The sequence below is a fragment of the Gorilla gorilla genome, chromosome 7 (genome assembly GCF_029281585.2).
Source record: "Gorilla gorilla gorilla isolate KB3781 chromosome 7, NHGRI_mGorGor1-v2.1_pri, whole genome shotgun sequence".
In the NCBI taxonomy this organism is placed as follows: Eukaryota; Metazoa; Chordata; class Mammalia; order Primates; family Hominidae; genus Gorilla; species Gorilla gorilla.
Window position 1 is genome coordinate 49002780 of NC_073231.2, and position 21542 is coordinate 49024321.

Here is a 21542-nt window from a genome sequence, read left to right on the forward strand (position 1 = left end):
AAAAGGTGGTTTTGTGACAAGACCTCACAGGGAGAACATTTCAAAGAGGGAATGTACAGCAATGTCAGATGAAACAGTTAAGATGATACTACAATGCTACACTTATAACATGATTCCATTGATGTGAGGTACCTAGTGAAGTCAAATTCACAAAGAAAGTAGAATGGTAGTTACCAGGGGCTGGGTAGAGGCAGAAATCGGGAGTTAGTATTTAATGGGTACAAAGTTTAAGTTTGAGAAGATGAAAAAATTATGTGGATGAACGATGGTGATGCACAACAATGTGAGTGTATTTCATGACACAGAGCTGCATGCTTAAAAATGTGTAAAATGGTAAATTTTATGTTATATACATTTTATCACAATAAAAATGCTGTAATTAAGACAATTAAGATAAAGGCAGAAATGTGTCCATTGGTTTTGATAATATCCTTGCGATTGGAATCATTTGCAAGAGTGACTTCAATGTAATGATGGATATTTTTATTAGGTACCGCTACATTACACCCCACCATTTTATTTGTTCATGATTCTGTGGATTGGCTGAGCCCAGATGGATGGCCCTTCTGCTGGTATTGCTTGGGGTCTCTCCCAATTTCTGTCAAATGGTGGCTGGGGCTAGAATGTCCAATATGGCTTCACTTTCATATCTGGTACCTTGGTGGGATGGCTGGTAGGCTGCAACTTCTCTTCCACCACATAGATAGCTTGGGCTTCTTTCATGGTGCCTGGATCTAAAATGTCTGTGTTCCTGGAAGAAAACCTCCAGTATGCATGCACCATTTAGTATCTGCTTGCTTCCTCCTTGTTAACGTCTCATTTGCCAAACCCAGAATTTGAGGAGGTATGGTTCATTGGGGGTCACCAAAGTAACAATCTACCATAATAAGACAGAAGACAGTGATGGGTAAGAGGTTGATTAAGTAGACAAGAGAGATAAGGATGTTTATATCAGGCTGGTGAGTACGGAGACATGTGAGCATATACACAGAGACAAGAGTGAGCATAGCATACGGAAATGACAGAACGGAGGCTTCTGCGGAGGGAGCCTGGGCAGGGCAGCGGGAGCTTCGGCTAGTTTGACAAGATAGTGATGAAAACTAGTTAACTTGCAGTTAATGTTCAGATTTTGATTGTTCCGGCTTTTTGGATTTATGTCATGTTCTTGTATGAGCAAGAAAGCAGAAAGAAGAATGGAGATGACAGTCAAATCACTGGTGTTTCTTGTTTACGCGGAGAGACTGCAGTCATCCTTAGTTTCTTTCTTTGCCTGAAACCCACATTCAATTTACAACTCCTATTGACTCTAATTCCAAATATACCCTAAATCTGACCACATATCATCAGTTGCCCAGAGAAAACCCTGGTCAGATTACACTCCTTTCACCTGGACTACTACAATAACCCTCTAATTTGCCTTCCTGCCTCTATTTTGCTCTCCCATAGTTCATCCTCCACACAGCAGCCTTCCTTACACATAAATCAGATCATGTCACTTTTGTGCTCAAAAACTAAAGAAAGCAAACAAACAAAAGCCACCTTTAGTAACATCTCATTACAACCAGAATAAAATCCTACTCTTTATCTGGCCAGCAATGTCCCATGCCCTACACCCAGCCCTGGCCCTGTTCTTTCGTTCTTGTTCACTTTTATCCACATTTCTCTCTTCCCTCCTACTTGCTAAGCTTTCTCCCTTTGAACTTGCTGTTCCTTTTGTGTAGACCACTCCCTCCTCACCCCAGTTTTTACAAGTATATTACCTTTTCATTGTTTGCGTCTTAACTCAAATGACACCCCCTTCAAGAGGCCCTCTTTGGCTAACTATAATAGCACTCACTGCTTCGCACACAGCCTTGTCTGCCAAATTTTACCTGAATTTGATTTTTAACTATTTGTCAATAATTTATACACATGCACCATACATAGGAGCAGAAAACTGTCTACTTTTATATTTTCATTTTAATCAAAATTATATGTGCATAATTTAAAACTCAGTTCTATAAAAATTGTTGTCCAGGTGTGGTGGCTCACACCTGTAATCCCAGCACGTTGGGAGGCAGAGGCAGGTGGATCACCTGAGGTCAGGAGTTCGAGACCAGCCTGGCCAACATGGTGAAACCCTGTCTCTACTAAAAATACAAAAATTATCTGGGCATGGTGGCGGGCGCCTGTAACCCCTGGTACTTGGGAGGCTGAGCCAGGAGAATCGCTTGAACCCGGGAGGCAGAAGTTGCAGTGAGCCGAGATCACGCCACTGTAGTCCAGCCTGGGCGACAAGAACAAAACTCTGTCTCAAAAAGAAAAAAAAGTTATGTAGAGGGGAGACTCCTGTCTTCCTCTCATCTTGCTTTCCCCTACCCAGAGAAAAACGCTTCTCACTTTTCAGCTGAATTTTTGTTATGCTGTTCTTTATTGATCTTTCATGTTTTAGATGTTATTTGTTGACTTGTCACCATGGAATTGTTTCCTTGAGGATTTGTTTCTTTCATCTCACTCCCACCCCCAACACACTCATACACAAATACTGCCAGCTCTGCCATTCTTCCAGGATTTTTGTTGATTTTTTGTTGATCCTGATTTTTGTTGGATCAATGTTTGGCATTTATATTACTCCACCTATATGTAAGCTCTTCTAGCATGAGGTAGTATTCCCATTTAAAAAAATTATATATATATATTTAAGATATACAATATGATATTTTGATATGCACATATATAGTGAAATTATTACTCTAGTCAAACAAATTAACCTATTCATCATCTTCTGTAGTTACTTTTTGTTTGTTTTGTAGTAGAGTATCTAAAATGTACTCTGCAAATTTTCAGTATACAATGCGGTATAAACTGTAGTATTCAAGCTATACACTAGATGTCTAGACTTGTTCATCCTATAGAATTACAAGCTTTCACCTACGCTTTTCACCTACATCTCCCTGTTTCCTCCCCTCCCTTGCCCCTGGTAACCATATTATACTCTTTCTATACATTTGACTTTTAAAGAAAATATTCCATATATAAATAAGATCATGCAGTAGTTATCTTTCTGTGTCTGGCTTATTTCACTTAGTATAATTTCCTCAAAGTTGTTGAAAATAACAGGATTACTTTTTTTAAGGCTGAATTATATTCCATTGTGTATATATACCACAGTTTCTTTATTCATTATCTGTCAGTGGACACTGAAGTTGTTTCTATGGCTTGGCTATTGTGAATAAAGCTGCAATGAACATGGGAGTGCAGATATCTCTACAAGGTGGTAATTTCATTTCATTTTATTTGGTTGTATACCCAGCAAAGGGATTGCTAGGTCATATGACAATTCTATTTGTATGGCAGTCCTATTTTTAATTTTCTGAGGAACTTTCACACTGTTTTCCATAATAGCTGTACCAACTTACATTCTCATCAATGGCCTGCAAAGATTTCCTTTTCTCCACACTTTCATCGACACTTCCTATTTCCTGACTTTTTGGTAACGGACGTCCTAACAGGTGTAAGGTGATATCTCATGGTGGTTTTGATTTGCATTTCCCCGATGATTAGTGATGTTGATTATCTTTTTATATACATGTTGGCCATTTGTATGTCTGTTTTAGAAAAATGTCTATTTAGGTCCTCTGCCCATTATTTGATTGGGTTCTTTGTTATTTTCCTATTGAGTTATGTGAACTCCTTATATTTTGGATATTAACCAATTATCAGATATATGGTTTGTAAATATTTTCTCCCAATCCATAGGCTGCCTTTTCGTTTTATTGATTGTTTTATCTGCTGTGCGGAGCCTTTAGTTTAATGTAGCCCCACTTGTTTATTTTTGCTTTTATTGCCTTTGCCTTTTTTGTCCGTTCCAAAAAAATCATCACCAAGACCAATGTCAAGGAGTTTTTCCCCTGTTTTCTTCTAAGAGTTGTATGGTATCAAGTCTTACATTCAGATCTTTAGTCCATTTGGAGTTGTTTTTTGTGTCTGGTCTAAGATAAGAGTTCAGTTTTGTTCTTTTGCATATGGATACCCAGCTTTCCCAGCACCATTTATTGAAGAGACTATCCTTTCCTTATTGGTCTTATTGGTGGTCTTGTTGAAAATTATTTGACCACATATGCTTGGGTTTACTTCTGGAATCTTTATCCTGTTCCATTGGTTTATGTGTCTGTTTTCAGGCCAGTACCATGCTCTTTTGATTATTATAACTTTGTAATACAGTTTGAAATCAGGACCTGTGATGCCTCCAACTTTGTTTTTCTTTCTCAAAATTGTTTTGGCTATTTGGAGACTTTTGTGGTTCTGTATAAATTTTAGAATTGTTTTTTACTATTTCTGGAGAAAATGCCATTACAATTTTGACAGGAATCGCATTGAATCTGTAGGTTGCTTTGAGTAGTACTGACATTTTAACAATGTTAATTCCTCCAATCCACAAACACAAGATACCTTTTCATTTATTTCTGTCTTCTTAATTTCTTTCATCAATGTTTCATATAATTTTCAATGTATGGATCTTTTACTTCCTTAGTTAAATTTGTTTCTAAGCATTTCATTCATTTTGATGCTATTGTAAATGAAATTGCTTTCTTGATTTCTTTTTCAAATAGATTATTATTAGCATAAAAATGCGGCTGATATTTACATGTTGATTTTGTATCTTACCACTTTACTGAATTAATTGATTAGTTCTAACATTTTTTGTGGAACCTTTAAGGGGTTTTCTACATATAGCATCATATCACCAGCAAACAGAAATACTTTTTACTTTTTCCTTTCCAAGTTTGATACCCTCTATTTCTCTTTCTTCTCTGACTGCTCTTGTGAAAACTTCAAGTACTATTTTGAACAGAGGTGGTATGGTGAGAATGGGGATCCTTGCTTTGTACCAGATCTTAGAGGAAAAGCCTTTAGGTTTCCTTCATCGATTATGATGTTAGCTGTAGACCTTTTATAAATGGCCTTTATTATGTCAAGGAAATTTCCTTCTATACCTATTTCATTGAGAGTTTTTACCATGAAAGAATGTTGAACTTTGTTAAATGTCATTCTTGCACCTGTTGAGGTGATCAGTGCTTTTGAAATGTCATTCTGTTAATGTGGTGTATCATATTGATTGATTTGGAATGTTAAACCAACCTTGAATCCTAGAGATAACCCCCACTTGGTCATGGTGTATAATGTTTTTGATGTATTGTTGAATTAAGTTGATGATTCCTTTTAATAATTCAATTCTGTGCTCTCCCCTATTTGTTTACCTCTCCTTTGCATATATTCAGATGTATCTGTTATTGTATCAATTCCCTCATCTTCATGAAAGTGTTCCTGGAGCCTTCTGACCTTCTCCAATCTGGACTGTCATGCCTAGGGTATAGCTATCATTCTAGAATTTCCTTTTCCATAAGAACCAGAAATTATATTCATCTTTCTCCTATTTGGATTGTCTAGTTTGTAAAGGAGGTTTGCTTCCTAAATTTAATGGAACACACCCTCTGTTAGCTACCTGAGAAAGGATTGGGAAATTAACCTGATTGGGAAGTTAACTTTTTGATAATTTACTTGTCTGAAAATGTTTTAAATTTAATTTAAATATTTAATTTTCCTACTTACAAAGTATAGTAGGTTATAAAATTCTAGGCTAGGAATTATTTGTCATCTAGGAATTTGAGGCCATTGCTTTACTACTTTCTAGAAATACATGTTCTAATTGAGAAGTCTGAAGTCATGACCTAGGCTTTGTATGTGGTCTGTTTTTTCTCTCTAGAAGTTTGTAGGGGCTATCTTTTTCGTATTCTGAAATTTCCGAATAATATCCATTGATGTGAGTTGTTTTTACTCTTTTTGTTGGTTAATCATTGAGCTCTTTCAATCCGAAAACTCATGCCCTAGGAAATATCTTAGAATTATTGGTCTAAATTTTAGCCTTTATTGTCCTTCCTCTCTTGCTGAAACTCTGGTTATCTGGGTGTTGGAAAACCAGAACTATAACTTCTCATTTTCTTATATTTTCTATACTTCTCTATTTTCCATCTCTTCTTGCTCTCTTCTCTGGGAGAATTCAACAGTTTTATTTTTCAACCCGTATTGAGTTTTATTTTCCTGTTATCTTACTTTTTATTTCCAAGGGCTCCTTTTTGTTGTTAGATGTTCTTTTAAAAGAAAAAAAAATTATTGTTTTCTTATCTTGTTTCATGGCTTCAGTATCTTCTCTTATTTCTCTGTTCATATTAATGGGAGTTTATTTTTGTTTTCCTGGCATTTGCTTTTGTTTGATCTCTGTTTCCTGCAAGTTGCTTTGCTTTTCATTTGGTTTCTACGTTTCTCGAGAAGCTTTCCTCAGACTCTTCATAATTCTTAATTGTTGGCTTATATTTAAGAGTAGGGCATTAACTTTGTTAATGACTTGTTACCCATGGTTTTTACTTTAGTTAAATGACTTGTTGCCCATGATTTTTACTTTAGAGTGATCGGATTGAGTTCTCGCCTTAGGAGGTCCCCAGGTATAAGTGATTTAGATCTTTCCTTTGGGGCTGGTCTGAATACTTAGTGAAATCAATTTAGGCTCCTGCCTGGATGATCACTGGCTAACAGTGTTCTGGGAACCCTAATGAGGAAAAGTTATGGAGGAAGAGAGCAGGGGCAGTTATCCCAGCATTTAGCATGAGTGTTTTATAATCTGCCTGTTATCAAAATGGTGCATGCTTCTTCAGCACACCCCAGGGCTTCTCCTACAATCCATAGTCTACTTATTTTACTGACTATGTAGAGTGGAGAAAAGGGTCTTATTGCATCTTATACTGACTTGTACCCAATCCTCCTATGGTAGCCTTACTTCTACTTCCACTTGCAGAAGTACCTAGTATCATCAATCGCTAAAATGTTGGGGATGGGAGGAGTTGGGTGGTGTAACTTTGATTGCTTTTCAGCTTTCCTTACTGCCAACTTAGGATTCAGCTTTCTCATATCTGCTAAGTGAGTTACTAATGGTCTGCATGGTTTAGACTTTTTTGCCCACTTTTAAAATTTGTTCAGGCTGGGTGTAGTGGCTCATGCCTATAATCCCAGCACTTTGGGAGGCCAAGGTGGGAGCATCGCTTGAGCTCAGGAGTTTGAGACTTGCCTGGGCAACAGAGTGAGACCTCGTCTCTACGTAAAATAAAAAAAAAAAAAATAGCTAGGCATGGTGGTAAGTGCCTGTAGTCTCAGCTACTCAGAAGCTGAGGCAGGAGGATTGGTTGAGCCTGCCAAGTCAAGGATGCAGGGAGCCATGATTGCATCACTGCATCCCAGCCTAGGTGACAGAGTGAGATCCTGTCTCTAAATTAAGTAATTAATTAAAATGTGTTACTGTTTTCCTATTACCTGCTTTTCTTCATTCTTGGGGATTTGTGCCTTAAAAAAATCCCTTTACTGGTGCTCTAGGGGATTTCTAGAGAAAGCAAAAATAAATGCATATGTTCAGTCAGCCACCTTTTCATTTATTTACACTTCTATGGACACATAATTTCCTTAAGTGTGGGAATTCTGTCTGCCTTGTTTACTGTTTCATCGATGCCCATAGTACCTGGCACATACTAGATGCATGATAAATATTTATTGAGTGACTGATTACTGGCCGATAGACCAGCTAACTAACTTTCGTTGGTTAGATTTCTGAACCACCTGAAAGCTGCAAAATTTGAAAATGATGGTGTTGTGGACACACCTACAATGAACTATTTCTGAAAGGCAGGACGCGTAGGGTTTCTTTAAATATACTTTCATCCTATTGAGTACTGTTTTAAATTTTTAAATTAATTTTTCTGTTTATTTTGGTTAGGAATTTAAAAGGGAAATATGAACCGGTATTAAGATAACAGTATACTTAGGGAAGAATATGACATAGCTAGAATGTGGTTATATGGTGGCTTTTTTTTTTAACCTAAAACTGAATTGTTCTAATTCTTTAATTTCCTTGGAGTTTTGTTGTTCCCTGTTGTCAGGATGGCAAATTCCTAGCACAGTTTTTAAGGACTCAATTTTGTCCCATAAATTATTTTAAATATTTTTGTACATAAAATAAAATTAATGTTCCTATAATGATAATGCCCTAGCCAGTCCAGCTTTAAAGTTTTCAATGGAAGGAAAATATAACAATCTGTAAAAATAAAGAAAATGAAAGCAAAGGAAATTCAAGGAAATCATTTTTCTTTCACAAACCAGGGCCATGTTCCCTCAAGTAGCCTTGTGTGCATGTATTAATTAATTTAATAACATTCACCAAGCACCTCCTATGTGCTAAACCCTGGAAACTATGTCCTGTTTGAGCACTCATTCCACACTCATTTAATTAAATTGATTTGAAATTAACTTTTCTGTTGCTATTTTTTTCTCCATGGGAGCTTTGCCGTAGCAGTAAACATTTTCATCCACATACCAATTTGGTAAGGTGTGTACCACTGCATCCATTTTATAGCTAGCTAGTTATAAATTATAAATTGAGAGAATAAGTACTGTGACAACAGAAGACATAGAGAAAGCCTGTGTTGAAACCAGAATTAGAATTCACTTGAATCTCTGGTGCATTTGTTTTAATCTGGTGAGTAGTACCCTTGCCTATAGAGAGATGTTAATAATTCTACACACTTAAGGAAAAGAATAGCATTTCAACCTTGAATAATGATAGACATGAAATCCAAGAATATACAAAAATGAAATAGGAAATCAGTGTTGCCATATACTGCTTTAAGAAGTTTTTGTGTTTTTTTTTTTTTTTTTTTTTTTTTTTTTTTTTTTTTTTGAGATGGAGTCTCGCTCTGTTGCCCAGGCTGGAGAGCAGTGACGTGATCTGGGCTCACTGCAACCTCCGCCTCCCAGGTTGAAGCAATTCTCCTGCCTCAGCCTCCTGAGTAGCTGGGATTACAGGCGCATGCCACCACGTCTGGCTATTTTTTTTTTTTTTTTTTTTTTTTGTATTTTTAGTAGAGACGGAGTTTCACAATGTTGGTCAGGCTGGTCTCGAACTCCTGACCTTGTGATCCACCCGCCTCGACGTCCCAAAGTGCTGGGATTACAGGGGTGAGCCACCGCGCCCGGCCTTAAGAAGATCTTAATGTGAAATGTCTAATTTTTTTTCCTTTTCACGTATAAGTCATTCGTGGGTTGATAATAGGCATAATTTTGGAAAATTCTAAATACAGAGCTTAAAGGTGTGGTCCCTCCTGTTTGATAGTCTTCAATAATTAATCATGAATACATTTATTTGTGGTGAGTTAGGTCATCCATATTTGTGTCCATTTTTAGGTTTATCAAATACAATTTCTCCCAAAAGAGGTATACTGTGATGATACTGCAAATTTAAAATGCATAAAGTCCACATATCTAAAATCATTGTCTTTTTCCTTCAGAATTTTTAAGTCATAGGCTGTCATTCTTTTAAAAAGGCTGGGATTCTTAGGCAGGTTTTTGGATCATTGTTTTGAATAACAAATTCTTTCTTTTTTTTTTTACTTTTGTTTTTGTCCTGTCCCTCCTTCACCTTCTGCTTACCCACTCCCCTGCATCCACTCTCTACAAGCAGGGAAGATCCTCCTCTCAGGGAAAGACAGGAAGGAAAGTGAACAGCAATCCCGAGAGGCCAAAGCTAATGCGGGCTTTGCGGATCTTTCAGCAGGGGTTGTCAATGATAATCGTGCAGGAGAGGGCTCCTCTACGGGCGCTCTGACCTCTTGGTAAACTATTTGTTTCTCCTTGTATTGATTAAAAAAACAAGCCACCAGCCTGTAACTCTCTATCAACCAGGGTGTTGTTTTTAAGAATCTTCCACATTTAAAACATACTAACTCAAAAATCCCAGATCTTTGGCTTTGCTTTACTCTGTATTTCAGGAAAACCAGATCATTGATACTATTAAAACAGAATCCCTGAAAGAGGCAGAGGATACTTTCCAGGTTTGTATCTTTTGAAAGAACATGAATCACACATTTCAACATTCAGTATAATACCCCAAATATTAAACCATCTAAAACAAGCATTCCTCTTAATTAGGAGTATCTAAAGACCACAAAATGTTTAATCATACTTACATTTGGGTTGCAGAAAGGAATTCTGTTTTAAGTATTTGAACAAACTGAAGCTATTGTTTTCCTTAGTATGTGACATAAAGTCTACTTTTTTCCCCTCACACCATAGTATACTAAAGTAAAATCCAAGGACCCAAGGCAATTTGATCGCTTGCAAGCATGAATCTAGATAAACCTTACAGTAGAGAGAAACCTCCAGGTTGTATACCTATTGACATTGCTTAATAAAAACTTCTAGAATAATGGTGCTTCTGGTTGTTTTTCCAGTAGCAATGCGATTGCAGTGCACTGTGGATTAAGTTACTGATCCTTTGAATTCTGACCTTCTGTCTAAAACAGCTTTAGAGGTTACTCTTTTTTTTTTTTCCGATTTGGGAGACTGGAGGAAGAAAAAATTAATACTGCTTGAAGGAAGAAAGAAATTCTATAGGTTATTAGGTTTGGGGGTTCCCTTTCCCCAGTCTCTGGCAATTCCTTTGTAATAATAATAGAGCTTCTTGATTCTGAATACTTAAACCATACATCCAAATGCATCAGGAAATGTGAAGTGCACTTTTAATATAATTATTTCCTCAGTGAATAAATCAAGTGTTTGTGATATAATAACTATTAAAACCAAAGCATATCATACTGGGTAACTGAAATTAAGAAAGGTAAAATGTAAGAAATTGATATAACTATGAAACAAGACATGCATATAATTGCTTATTGTAAACTCAGACTCTTTGCTTTTCCTTTTTAATATAAAGAATAAGTTGGGAATATTTATAATCTCTAGGAAAATAATTAACCTTTTTGAATATGTAAGGAGAAAAAGCCCACATCTCCTGATTTGACCACTTCAAGTTCAAGGATTTTTTCTCTATTGACCATTTAATGTACTTTTATTTTTGCATCCATAAAGTAACTTGCAATATGTGTTCAGAAATAATCAGCTACTATATAGTGATTTTTTCTCTTCCATATTGAATATATTATTTTGGTATATATTAATATGTATCATTTCAAATATCACACACTTTTCTGGATTTTTATTAACTTTATGGGCTATCGCCTTGCTTCAAAATGATGATACAATGAGGAGACATTAATGTCCCATTGCTCCATCTACTGTTTAGAAGTGACTTTGATGGTGCTAGAAAAATGAGGCAGGTTCCAGAACAAATAGTGAGGGAAAAATCACTCATATTTAAAAAAATCAGGATTCATAAAAATATAAAATGCCTAGCACAGTGCCTGGCATGTAGTAAGCACTTCATAAATGCTAATTCCCTTCTTTCCTCCATGAGCTATTCATTGTTTCCGAAGAATTTAAAAACTGTGAACTCAGCTGTCATGAAACCTGAAAAACACAAAGCAAATTTCCAGATCCTCTTACATGTTTTGGGAGGTGCTGACAAGATTGGTTTTGCCCATGGCTTAGAGGAAAAAATCTTGACGAAGAAACAACCTGGGTTTTCTAGGTTGCTTCATGTCAACAGAAACCCATTTTACAGCGTGAGAAAGCAAAATAACTTATCGCTGAGATTAAAGATATGCTTCCAGGACCAATTATTTATATATTTTTTGGCAAGAGGAAGAAAAAGTAATGGTTTGCCATTTTGGAAAATCAGTTGATTTTAAAATAGGAAATCTGTTTTATCATTTTTTTAAGCACCTGTGTTATCTCATCCCCCTTTCTTAAAAATCTGCCACTGCCCTTGCTATCACTATTAGTTTCAAGAAGTGCTGCTTAAAGTTTCTATTAAGAATAATAATTAAAAAAAATCTGATAGGCAGCCATTACTACATAGGATAACAAGTTTCGCACCCTACATAAATAAATGTTATTATTAATATATAATAATCAACGTGCTCTTTAGGAAGTCAGGAAATAGGTTATATTTTCATATTGTGTTGGTATAAAGACTGTAATATGTATTGAAATAATTTTCCATGGTACAGCTAATAGTTAATTACCTCCTTAGCTTTACTGTTAAAAGCTAATCATGTTGGAGTTTGAATGGAAAACATTTCACAAAATATTGGTAGACATTCAGTTTGGCAGATTTAATATCATTCTTAAAATAAATAGAGGATGTTTTACTTGGTTGCATTTCAGCAGAGGCTCCTGGGAGCAGGACCCTCATTGTAGGTCTCGTGCTGGTGGGGAAAGAGCAGGTCATGGAAGTGACCATTCCGAATGCCAGCAAGGATCATAGCGTCAGCCATCCAGACACGGTTCCAAAGGCTCCATAAAGAAGCCAGGGAGGTAGTGCCATGGCATGGACCACAAGAAAAATAAATTTATATGAAACCAGGAAGACTGGAAGTATAGTATTTTGGAATACTCTATTTGCCATTCTACTTTGAACAGTTTAAATTACAAAATGTTGAATTCTTCCACATATTGATTTTAATCATGTGGAAGAAATAATGACTGGGATTTCGCTTTTTTAAGAAAATGCATTAGTCTTTAAGTGCTGATTTTATTTTGCAACTTACTATACTGTTATTTTTGGCAAATAATCATCTCATAAGAAACATAGAAACAAAGAGATTAGTAAACTTTTGGACCAGGTAATAGCACGCATGCTTCTAACGTTATTTCAAAGTAAACACAAATAGAAGAAAAATAACTTCAAAGTGCATCATTTATTGACAACTTCACAACTGTAAAATAATTTTATTTTCATTATTGGAATTAAAAGGAAAAGGGACACCTGTATTTTATCCTTTGTTTTCTCGTGTTTATTTGTTATACTTAATTTGATTAATCAACTGTTAACTCATGAAGTTTTAGAAAAGCCCAAGTTACCTTTTAGATTGTAGTAATGAGTTTCTTGTATCTGTCCTTGTCTCTCTCTCTCACATATATATACATGACATTTGTAATATGTATTAAATATTACAAATGTAATGTAAATACCGTGTGTGTGTGTGTATATATATATATATATATATATATATATATATATATATATATATGACATTTGGTTATTTTTTTGATCATGCCCTTAACCTAAAACACTAAACTCTTCTACCAAAATTGAAGACTTCCTTCATATAACCAGGCAGGTATCTAGGCAACAGCTGGCTCTGTCACATAAAACCTGTTTGGCAATACAGCATATGAAAGATACTGTCTCCTTGAGGGTTTTCAAACATTTCATATCAGTTGAATATTTCAAGTATTTTCCCTTTCCAGGTAAAATTATGTATTTTTTTTCTTGAGGAAAAAGCATATTGGAAAATTTTAAAATTCCTTTCCATACATTTATGTATTGAGATTTACATGGCAAATATGAAATAGCAATGCTTTCTTCTATTACCTTTTACTAGTAGCAATGTTCAACAAATTTTCCTAAATTTTGTAGTTATATGTATGACTGTATTTAGGGAACAATTTAGTCCTTAAAGTATATGGTTAAGTTACATAATATAGTTATAGTTGGTGAAGATTTAGAAATAAGAGGCTATCAATACACTATAAACTAGGTGTTGTTAATAGCTTAAATGTGGCTCTTTATCATAGGGTAACTTACTTTTGGTTTAAATTGTATGCAATAGTAATTATTACATATTGGATATTCAAAAGTAGTAACCATACACAATTTATGGGTAAACGTGATTATTTTTAATCCATCTAATTTTGCTTCAGGAAAATGAAACTCTTTAAAAGTAGTAAATATGCACATGGATATTACTTTTAGTCAGTGACTAAGCTCTTTGTTACATAATTATGAAGCATGAGCTATACCATATCAATTAGTGGTCACATTACATTCATCATGCTTTTACTAATTTTCTTCATAATTATATGCATCATTTATTTAATATTTCATTTGGTTATATAAATAAAAATTAAATTTCAACATAAAATATGTAATATGATACATTTAACTATAATGTGGGCAAGTAACTTGTATATAAATGTGACATACTTTACATAATATTCCCACTGTTTTGATTTTATATAGTTCATATATTCTGGATTTGTCAATATAATCTTTCATGGATTAGAAAAATAATTTCTTACTCTCTTATGTCTAAAATAATTGTTAAACAATTGGAAGCATGAATACAATAGCTAAATGTAAAATTTCAAGCATTGTTTAATTCTCCAACATCTCAAATTTTAGATTTTATAGAGCTTAGAAATAAATGTGGTTACAAAACTATTTACTGTTTGATATCAGATTGAATTACCGCAACATTACATTTTATCTGACAACGCTAGAAATCTCCATTACAAGCTGTATTTTATTTTCTGCATATATACTTTAGTATATTGAATAACTGATACTTCTGGTCTGAGAAAGTGCAGTAGGTGGTAACATAATTCTATTTCTGCTTCATATATGAACAGATCCAATAGCAATCAACTGTTTTTTGACCTGGCTTCCCAAATATGGTAGATGACTAGCCCATGATTCCTTGCTGGTACTATACAAAATGAAATCCTAGGTGAGTTTGCAGTTTAAACTGTCGCTTATGTTTGACAAAGTGTTCTTTTCTGAGGAATTCAGATTGGCATACTTTCGGTGGTTGGGGGGAAGTCTGTAATAAATTTTGGTCATTAGCAGCTTTTTATTTTTTGTTTGCATCGGAATGGTGCTTTCATTTACATATTAGCAATATAAAGTTATGATTGTGTCTATGTGTTTTATTAGTTGACGATCTGGAAATGTATTATAAAGTCATGCAAAAAGTTATTGTGATTTTTAAAATTTTTTTCACATCTATCAAGCGCCTAAAAAATGAGGACGCTTTTTTTTTTCCTTAAATAAAAGACCTAATCAGTAGAATAGTATTCTATGGGTGATGACAAAACAGTTTTAAGAAAAATCCGATGGGCTTAAAGATTTTATTTTAGAGCACAAAATTGGTTACAATGAGTGACTAGTATCAAAATAAACATTTGTATTTGAATGTTGGCACAGGTCTGGCAAATTGAGATACAATCATTAGTCACATAAACGATGCCTTCTTTGAATATTTGAAATAAACATAATGGTTAAGTCTTATCACCAAAGTCATGTATCTGTATAAAACATATCTTAACTGAAGCTCAGCTCTTTAGGTGAGTGTTATAGACTGTCATGCATAGATTCCGAGGTCAGTAAGAATTTTTTTTAAAAAGAATAAGCTGTAAAGAAAGAGTTCTAGATAACATGAATCTTTTCCAAAAACCATTTAAAAATATTAACACTGAAACATTATCTGGTTCATAGCCAAGGAATTGTTCACAGAAGATTTGCCATTCTAGAAATCATTTCGGATTCATCCTTCAGGCTTTCATTATTAAACTGATAAAAGCTTGCACGTTTGCTTTTTCATTTTCTGCTTAAAGGGAAATGGCCATTCTAGTTTTTTATTTCCCCCAGACCTGTTTCAGTAGTAGGTACGTTAGTTAGGAAATAAATTATGAAAAGTAGTGGATTCCCTAAGTTTCAGGGCCTGAAAAAAGTTTAGGAAAAGTGTAAAAGATAACGTGTAACTACTCCCCAAAGATCTTAATTGGTAACTACTGTTGCAAGAGGACGCGTGTGTGTTGACCATGTCTCAGAGAAGTTATTCTCACACAGCTGTTTATTCAGATAGCGTGGGGCGCGTTCATTTACATAATTTTTTTTTTTTAAACAGCAAGGTTGAGTCAGACAGAGCAGTGCTCCTTTCAATTGTTGCATTTAAACCAATAAGGTTAGGACAAGAGAATAGCTGTGGTTTGCGTTGCAAAAACCAAAAAAAAAAAAAAAAAAAAAGAAAGCCCCGAGGCTCCATGGGCAGACCTACAAGGCTGCGCAAACAAATCGAGGGATGAGATTCTGCTGTTTCTTTGTCTAGGGTTCTCAGATGCTATCTGCCGCTGCTGTTTGGTGGGGAAGGAGCGCTGGGCGCAAAGCTGTTACCAAACAGAACGGTGGGAGCTGATGGCTCCGAGTTTGGGGCGAGGTAGAAACTCTCTAGTGCCACTTCCGACTTTAAGCCTTCCTGTTGCCGTCCACTGTGGCGGGTTTCTTCCTGGGGAACGCGTTTTCGCTCAGTCGCTCGGCAGCCCGAGCCTGCGGCAGCGGCCAGGCGCCTGCCCCCTGCGCCGAGCTTTCCCCTGCAGAGGCGCTCCGCTCCCAGAAGCGCCGCGGCTGCACCAGAGCGCCTGAGAGCCCTCGCGCGTCCCCATCCAGGAGCAAAACTATGTCAGGAATGGAGGTTTGCTAACCCAGAAAATTCGAAGGAACACATTAAACTGGTGGATGCAGCAGATGTAAGCGCTGTAAGTACAAGCTGACTGTTTGAAAAATTGTAGTGACTGACAACAGCTGTCCTGTGGGTAAAGCCCAAGCTAACAGGAGCGCTTTTATTATTGTTTTGATTTGTTTTCAAAGAAAAACATTATGGCATGGGGAAAATTATGACACTTTGTACCTAGTACTTTATGAGCCACAGGGTTTCATCCTAGAAGTAGAATTCCCAACCTCCAAATTATGAGCGATCAGGATCATTAAGAGATAATTACAAATTAATTGTTAACAATTACTTTTGTTATGCTCTAGATAAATGTAATGCAGGACCATATTCTTGCAGGGAGATGACTTCATATCTCTTTTCTGAATTGCTGCACAAATCTCAAATATATTTGTGTGGTATTGAATAAAGCGGTACATATATATTCATTGCAATACGTAAGTAACTTTTACACACTTTGATATGAAAAAAATGAAGCATTTAACATTTGAAAGGACAACAGATAACATTAAATTGATAGCACTTTTTAAGGAAGAAAATATTTTTGCTTTAATAAATAAATTTCCCAAACGTTATATTAAACAAACTTATCTTCAGAAGGTGATATAACAAACATTTACCCAATTAATATATTTTTCTCTTATTGACACTTTGTAAGGCTTGAGTGGACCTTGAAGTTTAAAACAAGATCTGTAAACTTTTGAATTGCCATTTAAAATATTTGCCATTCAAAATCAGTATATGTATTGTTAATGACTCATGGGTTTATATTTATTGGGAGGAGGTTTTGAACACATTTGAGCATAGCATTTGCAAGAATTCAATAAATTCAGAGCTGTCATTGAATTTAGGCAAACGTTTTTATGTTTTATTTCTTAAAATGGCAAGGGGTACAAAAAGTCGATAGTAAGCACATAGTGTAGTTTTATAGGTTTGGGATTGTTTTTATAATGTGTCTTTCAAAGTAGGTTTTATTTTATGCTTGCATGAGTCTTTCCCCCCACAGTCTGGGGTCTGAGGACATGCACACATGTACAGTCATGCTTTTGCATTATCAAATATTTGATATTTGACTTTCTGCATGCTTGAGTTCTCCCAAGGCCCAAAGTGTTCAGTAAGTGAGCAAGCAGCCATGGATTTTCAATCTTTGAACATTCTTTGCGGTGACAGACATAGAAGCCTAATTGAGCCACTGTTCAGTTTTAGAGGGCCAAATGGAAGTCCACTGCTGTATGAGTTTCATAGACATGATAAATGATTTTCTCAAAAGAAAATTTCCATTTGTGAAAATAGTATAAGAATACATTGTAAAGAAGAAAAACACTTGCAGCAAGAATAAAACCACTTGTTTATCAAATATCAAAAGTATTTCATTCAACATTTTAAGTAAATTGATATTGAAAACAATCCTTTAAAGCTATTGGTAGCATCCATGTGGTTTAAATACTTATTTGTTTTTGTTTTCATGCGGACTCTATTTTGTCATTTTCTTTAAACGACGCATTGCAAAAAGTAATGTACTATACTACTTGAAAATAATCAGCAGTAGTATTAAAGCATTTATTTTATGGAGTCTTTGATAAAGAAGGAAATATAGTGTTAACATTTAAAAAACATTGACGTCTCCCTAGAACTTCATTTCAATTTTAGGTTTAGGTTTTTATTTTTAAAATTTAAGTTTTCATTACAACAATGATGCCATAGTTGGAGATATCGATTGAGGAGAAATTTTAGCAAGAATATACCCTAAAACACAGATTTATGGCTAAGGAAAATTTTTTTTACATAAAATACATTCTGATGAGAAAATTGCCATTGTCTTTCAAATTTGGGAGTACTCAGGTTGATCTGTGGTTGGACAAAACTAGCTTGCCTGCCAACTCTATTTATTTAGATATGCTCAGTACTTTCACTTTGAAAATTTCTTTTCAGTTTGAAAAAAAAGTTTTAAATTATAGTCATTTTATAAAAATTGCTTCTAGCAAGCAAAAAAAGCCTATGAAAAACCCGTAATTTAGACAAGTGCCTACATTTTATTTGCTCTGTGCTGCTGAGATTTAGAATCCCTTTCCATTTACAGTTTACTTTTCACAGAACATTATTAACTTTTTGGCTTCATGCATGATCTTCTGTCAGATGCTTTTGATTTGTAATTTAGCAAAGTATAATAAACAGTGCAAAAGTCATGAATTTTGCTCTGCATCCTGAGCTCTGTGGTAGGGAAAATGTGATAAAATGTGTACCTTAAGTCTTGTTTGATGATCTCTCAAAGCAAGTTTGCCTTCTGGAAATAATTTCTGGGGTTGAAGAGCATGGTATTAACAGATTTAATGTGGCTATTCAATGGATTGGCGAAGTACTATGTGAGGTTTAACAAAATGAGAGAGACAAATTGAATATCAACAAAAGTTACATCTGTGAAGAATTATAAATTTAATTAGAAAAAAGGCAAACTTAAAAGACCTCATTAACTAATCAGAAGTCAAAGTTACTAGTTTAGGATTCTTGAGTTTGAATTCTAAGAAGTTCTGCTTGTTGCTATTTGTATTTTCACAACTCTGTCAATATGCTACTATGGGTATTCTATACAATGAGTTTTAAAAAGCATTAAAGTGAAATGACTTGATTGTAATATAAGATGACCATTTGTTATGTTATGGGAAATATTTTTGCACTCATAGAAGTATTTAAATTAAAAATACCAGATTAGGAGAAGACAAGAAACATACTAAGTTTATGGGTGTAAAGCAGAAAATGTGAACTTACTGAATGCCTCACATCACTTTTCTAGAAACAATAAAAAATATTTTTCTCTTTTGAATGGAAATATCCCTAATTAATTATTTTCAAAACACATTATGGTTTTAGACCTTTACAAGACAGAAACTTCCAGAGATATTATCAAACATGAGAGGAAATCAACAGCAATCAGAAATAGGTGTTCTTTTTAGATAAGTCATTATAAGACTATGTTTCCTTCTGCACTGTAATCTTGTACTACACATAAAAAACTAAAAGCATGTGAAGTGTAGCATTTTGTAAACTGTAACTAATTTTGCTCACATCTGTGTCTAATTGTTGTCTGCATTCGCATTCTTGAGAGTAGATTTATTTTTCCTGGACCACGATGTGGATTCAGCTGACCAGCCTAAGTGAGGATTAGTTGTTTTAAAGTTATTTTGATTAAAGAGTCATTTTTAAATACAGTAACACACAACACATGGTTTAAATAATCCCTGAGACACAAAAGAGTATATCTGAAGTATACTTAATGAAATGTAGATCATGCATATGGACTTTCAAAAGTTGTAGAGTATGAAAATATAGTAGAGTCTAGTTGAACCAGCATAAAAGAAATGTGTTGTCGTGAAAATGCATGTTTTCACTGAAATGTGGTAGACTAATTCTTGTTTTGAAGTTCATTTTTTCTTTATTAACAACAGTTTGACTTTGAAATTTAAATATGATTGGTTAAAGTACAAGTATAAATCTAACCAAACTTTCAAAGTGTATACTGAAACTAAAATTATATTTCCAACATTGTACTTTCCAGCTAATGTTAAAATGGAAATGTATTTTAACATTTAACAGAAAGAATGCTTTAAATACTCTTTCACGTAATTAAGCCAGGAGAGTTCTTAAAACTAAGTTAGTTCTCACCTATAATTTATTCCAGGTGTATAAAAGTGAAGGAAAAAAAAAAAGAAAAAGGAAATTTATCCTTGAGGTATATTGCTGGACTTTCTAAAGGAAACCACTTAAACTTGTGTGAGAACATTAATTTTAACAAAAATTGCAGAAGGCTGTTATCACGGAATGACACATCTGTAGGCATTGAAATTTAATTTTTATCTTATACTCAAGCGTCTTTTAAAAATTGTTTTTCATCCTGCACGTATTGTAGAAACATACCTAGAAATTTTACGTAACATTATACCAAGACAGTTGGACTTTAATGATGCTTTATTCTTGCTAGAAAGGTAGTATTTCTTATTTCATAAATCATAATTAAAAAATAACAGGACTTAACAGAAGACGTTTGGTTGGATAACTGTAATGCCATTCGAGATGCTTTAGTTCTCATCTTTGTTCTGTAACCCTAATTGATGTGTCAGTTCAGGTTGAATGAAAATGCACATCAAAGATTTGGAATTCTGAGCCATTTTAAACGTTTTGCAGAATGCTCTCCTACTGAGGCGTTAGCCTGAGCTTACAAGCCAGCAGCCTGGCCTCACCTGAGCTTTATCACCTGCTGGCAGTTTGAGCTGCTTCTGGAAGAAGAGCAGTGACTGTCAAAGCCTGCACATTAGTTAAGTTGTTCAGTGAAGTCCTGAAGTACAGATTCATCTAGAAACAAGAGAGACTGAAATGTAGGCTGACTAGGATGGTGAATTGATTATTAAACTCTCCATTTTCTTCCTCGGTTTAAAAGATGGAAAATCCACCAAAAAAGCTAACTACATTTTCTGGTTTACCAGGCAGAACTGAATAAGAACCCATTGAATTTTAAATTGGCGAGGGTAAATGAGCACATTGTTCAATGGAGTGACTTTGGGTATGAAAACTTGCCTTTGCCTTATATAGTTAGTCCAGCATTGTCAGAAAGTTGCCCAGAAGCTGTTTTAGTGAATGTTAAATGACAAATAGTAAATGTAGGAGAAAACCATTATGATAAGGATAAGAAACTGTCAGGAGTCAAAGGGGTGGGCGGGAGCTCTATTTCAGCTGGTGATAACAGAAGATGAAAGATCTTCTGAGGATGCTGGAGGATTACTGCTTGAACTATTGCTGTTAAACACGATCATTTTGTCATTCGCTATTTTTTTCCAAGCACCTTTTCCAAGCTGCCTGGGCAAGGCTGCTTTGCATGTTGATTGGGGGAGGGGTAATCCCATTTGCAGCTGTCATAGGCCAGTGATGAATCACTATCACGTCATTTGGCTGCCTTCCCCCCCTGACAAGGGGAGGAGGAGGATAGACCTGCAGGAGGAAACAACAGTTGAGACCTCAACTTAAAGACAATATGCCTTTCACTGCTGCAGTATCCTCCTTTTTCTCTTTTGGTTAAAAGAGAGCATTGTCGTTCTCAGCCATGTGCTCTGTATAATTAAGAGCTGACACTGAAGCAGAGTAACAACAGCTTCTAATTTTTTTACCCCTGATCACAGGTGCAAGCATCTCAAGCCAGTTCAGATGTTGCTGTTTCCTCAAGTTGCAGGTAAGGATATTGTTGATATTTGACATTTTTGGAGATTACCTTTCTGTGACCCATAT

General features: G+C 35.1%; 1 protein-coding gene across 7 annotated transcripts in view; it reads left to right on the forward strand.

The window, feature by feature from the left end:
• Positions 1 to 21542, forward strand: part of EYA1 (EYA transcriptional coactivator and phosphatase 1) — a 331367-nt gene that overhangs the window by 150924 nt on the left and 158901 nt on the right. For 4 of the 7 annotated variants that reach the window (XM_031014148.3, XM_055349601.2, XM_055349602.2 and 1 more), the window contains exon 2: positions 21437 to 21486. In XM_031014148.3, the coding sequence (XP_030870008.2) occupies positions 21437 to 21486 (50 nt within the window). Of the gene's footprint in view, positions 1 to 15893; positions 16297 to 21405; positions 21487 to 21542 lie in introns of those variants that run through there. The other 3 variants (XM_004047138.5, XM_055349605.2, XM_063709217.1) reach the window with 2 other exon arrangements.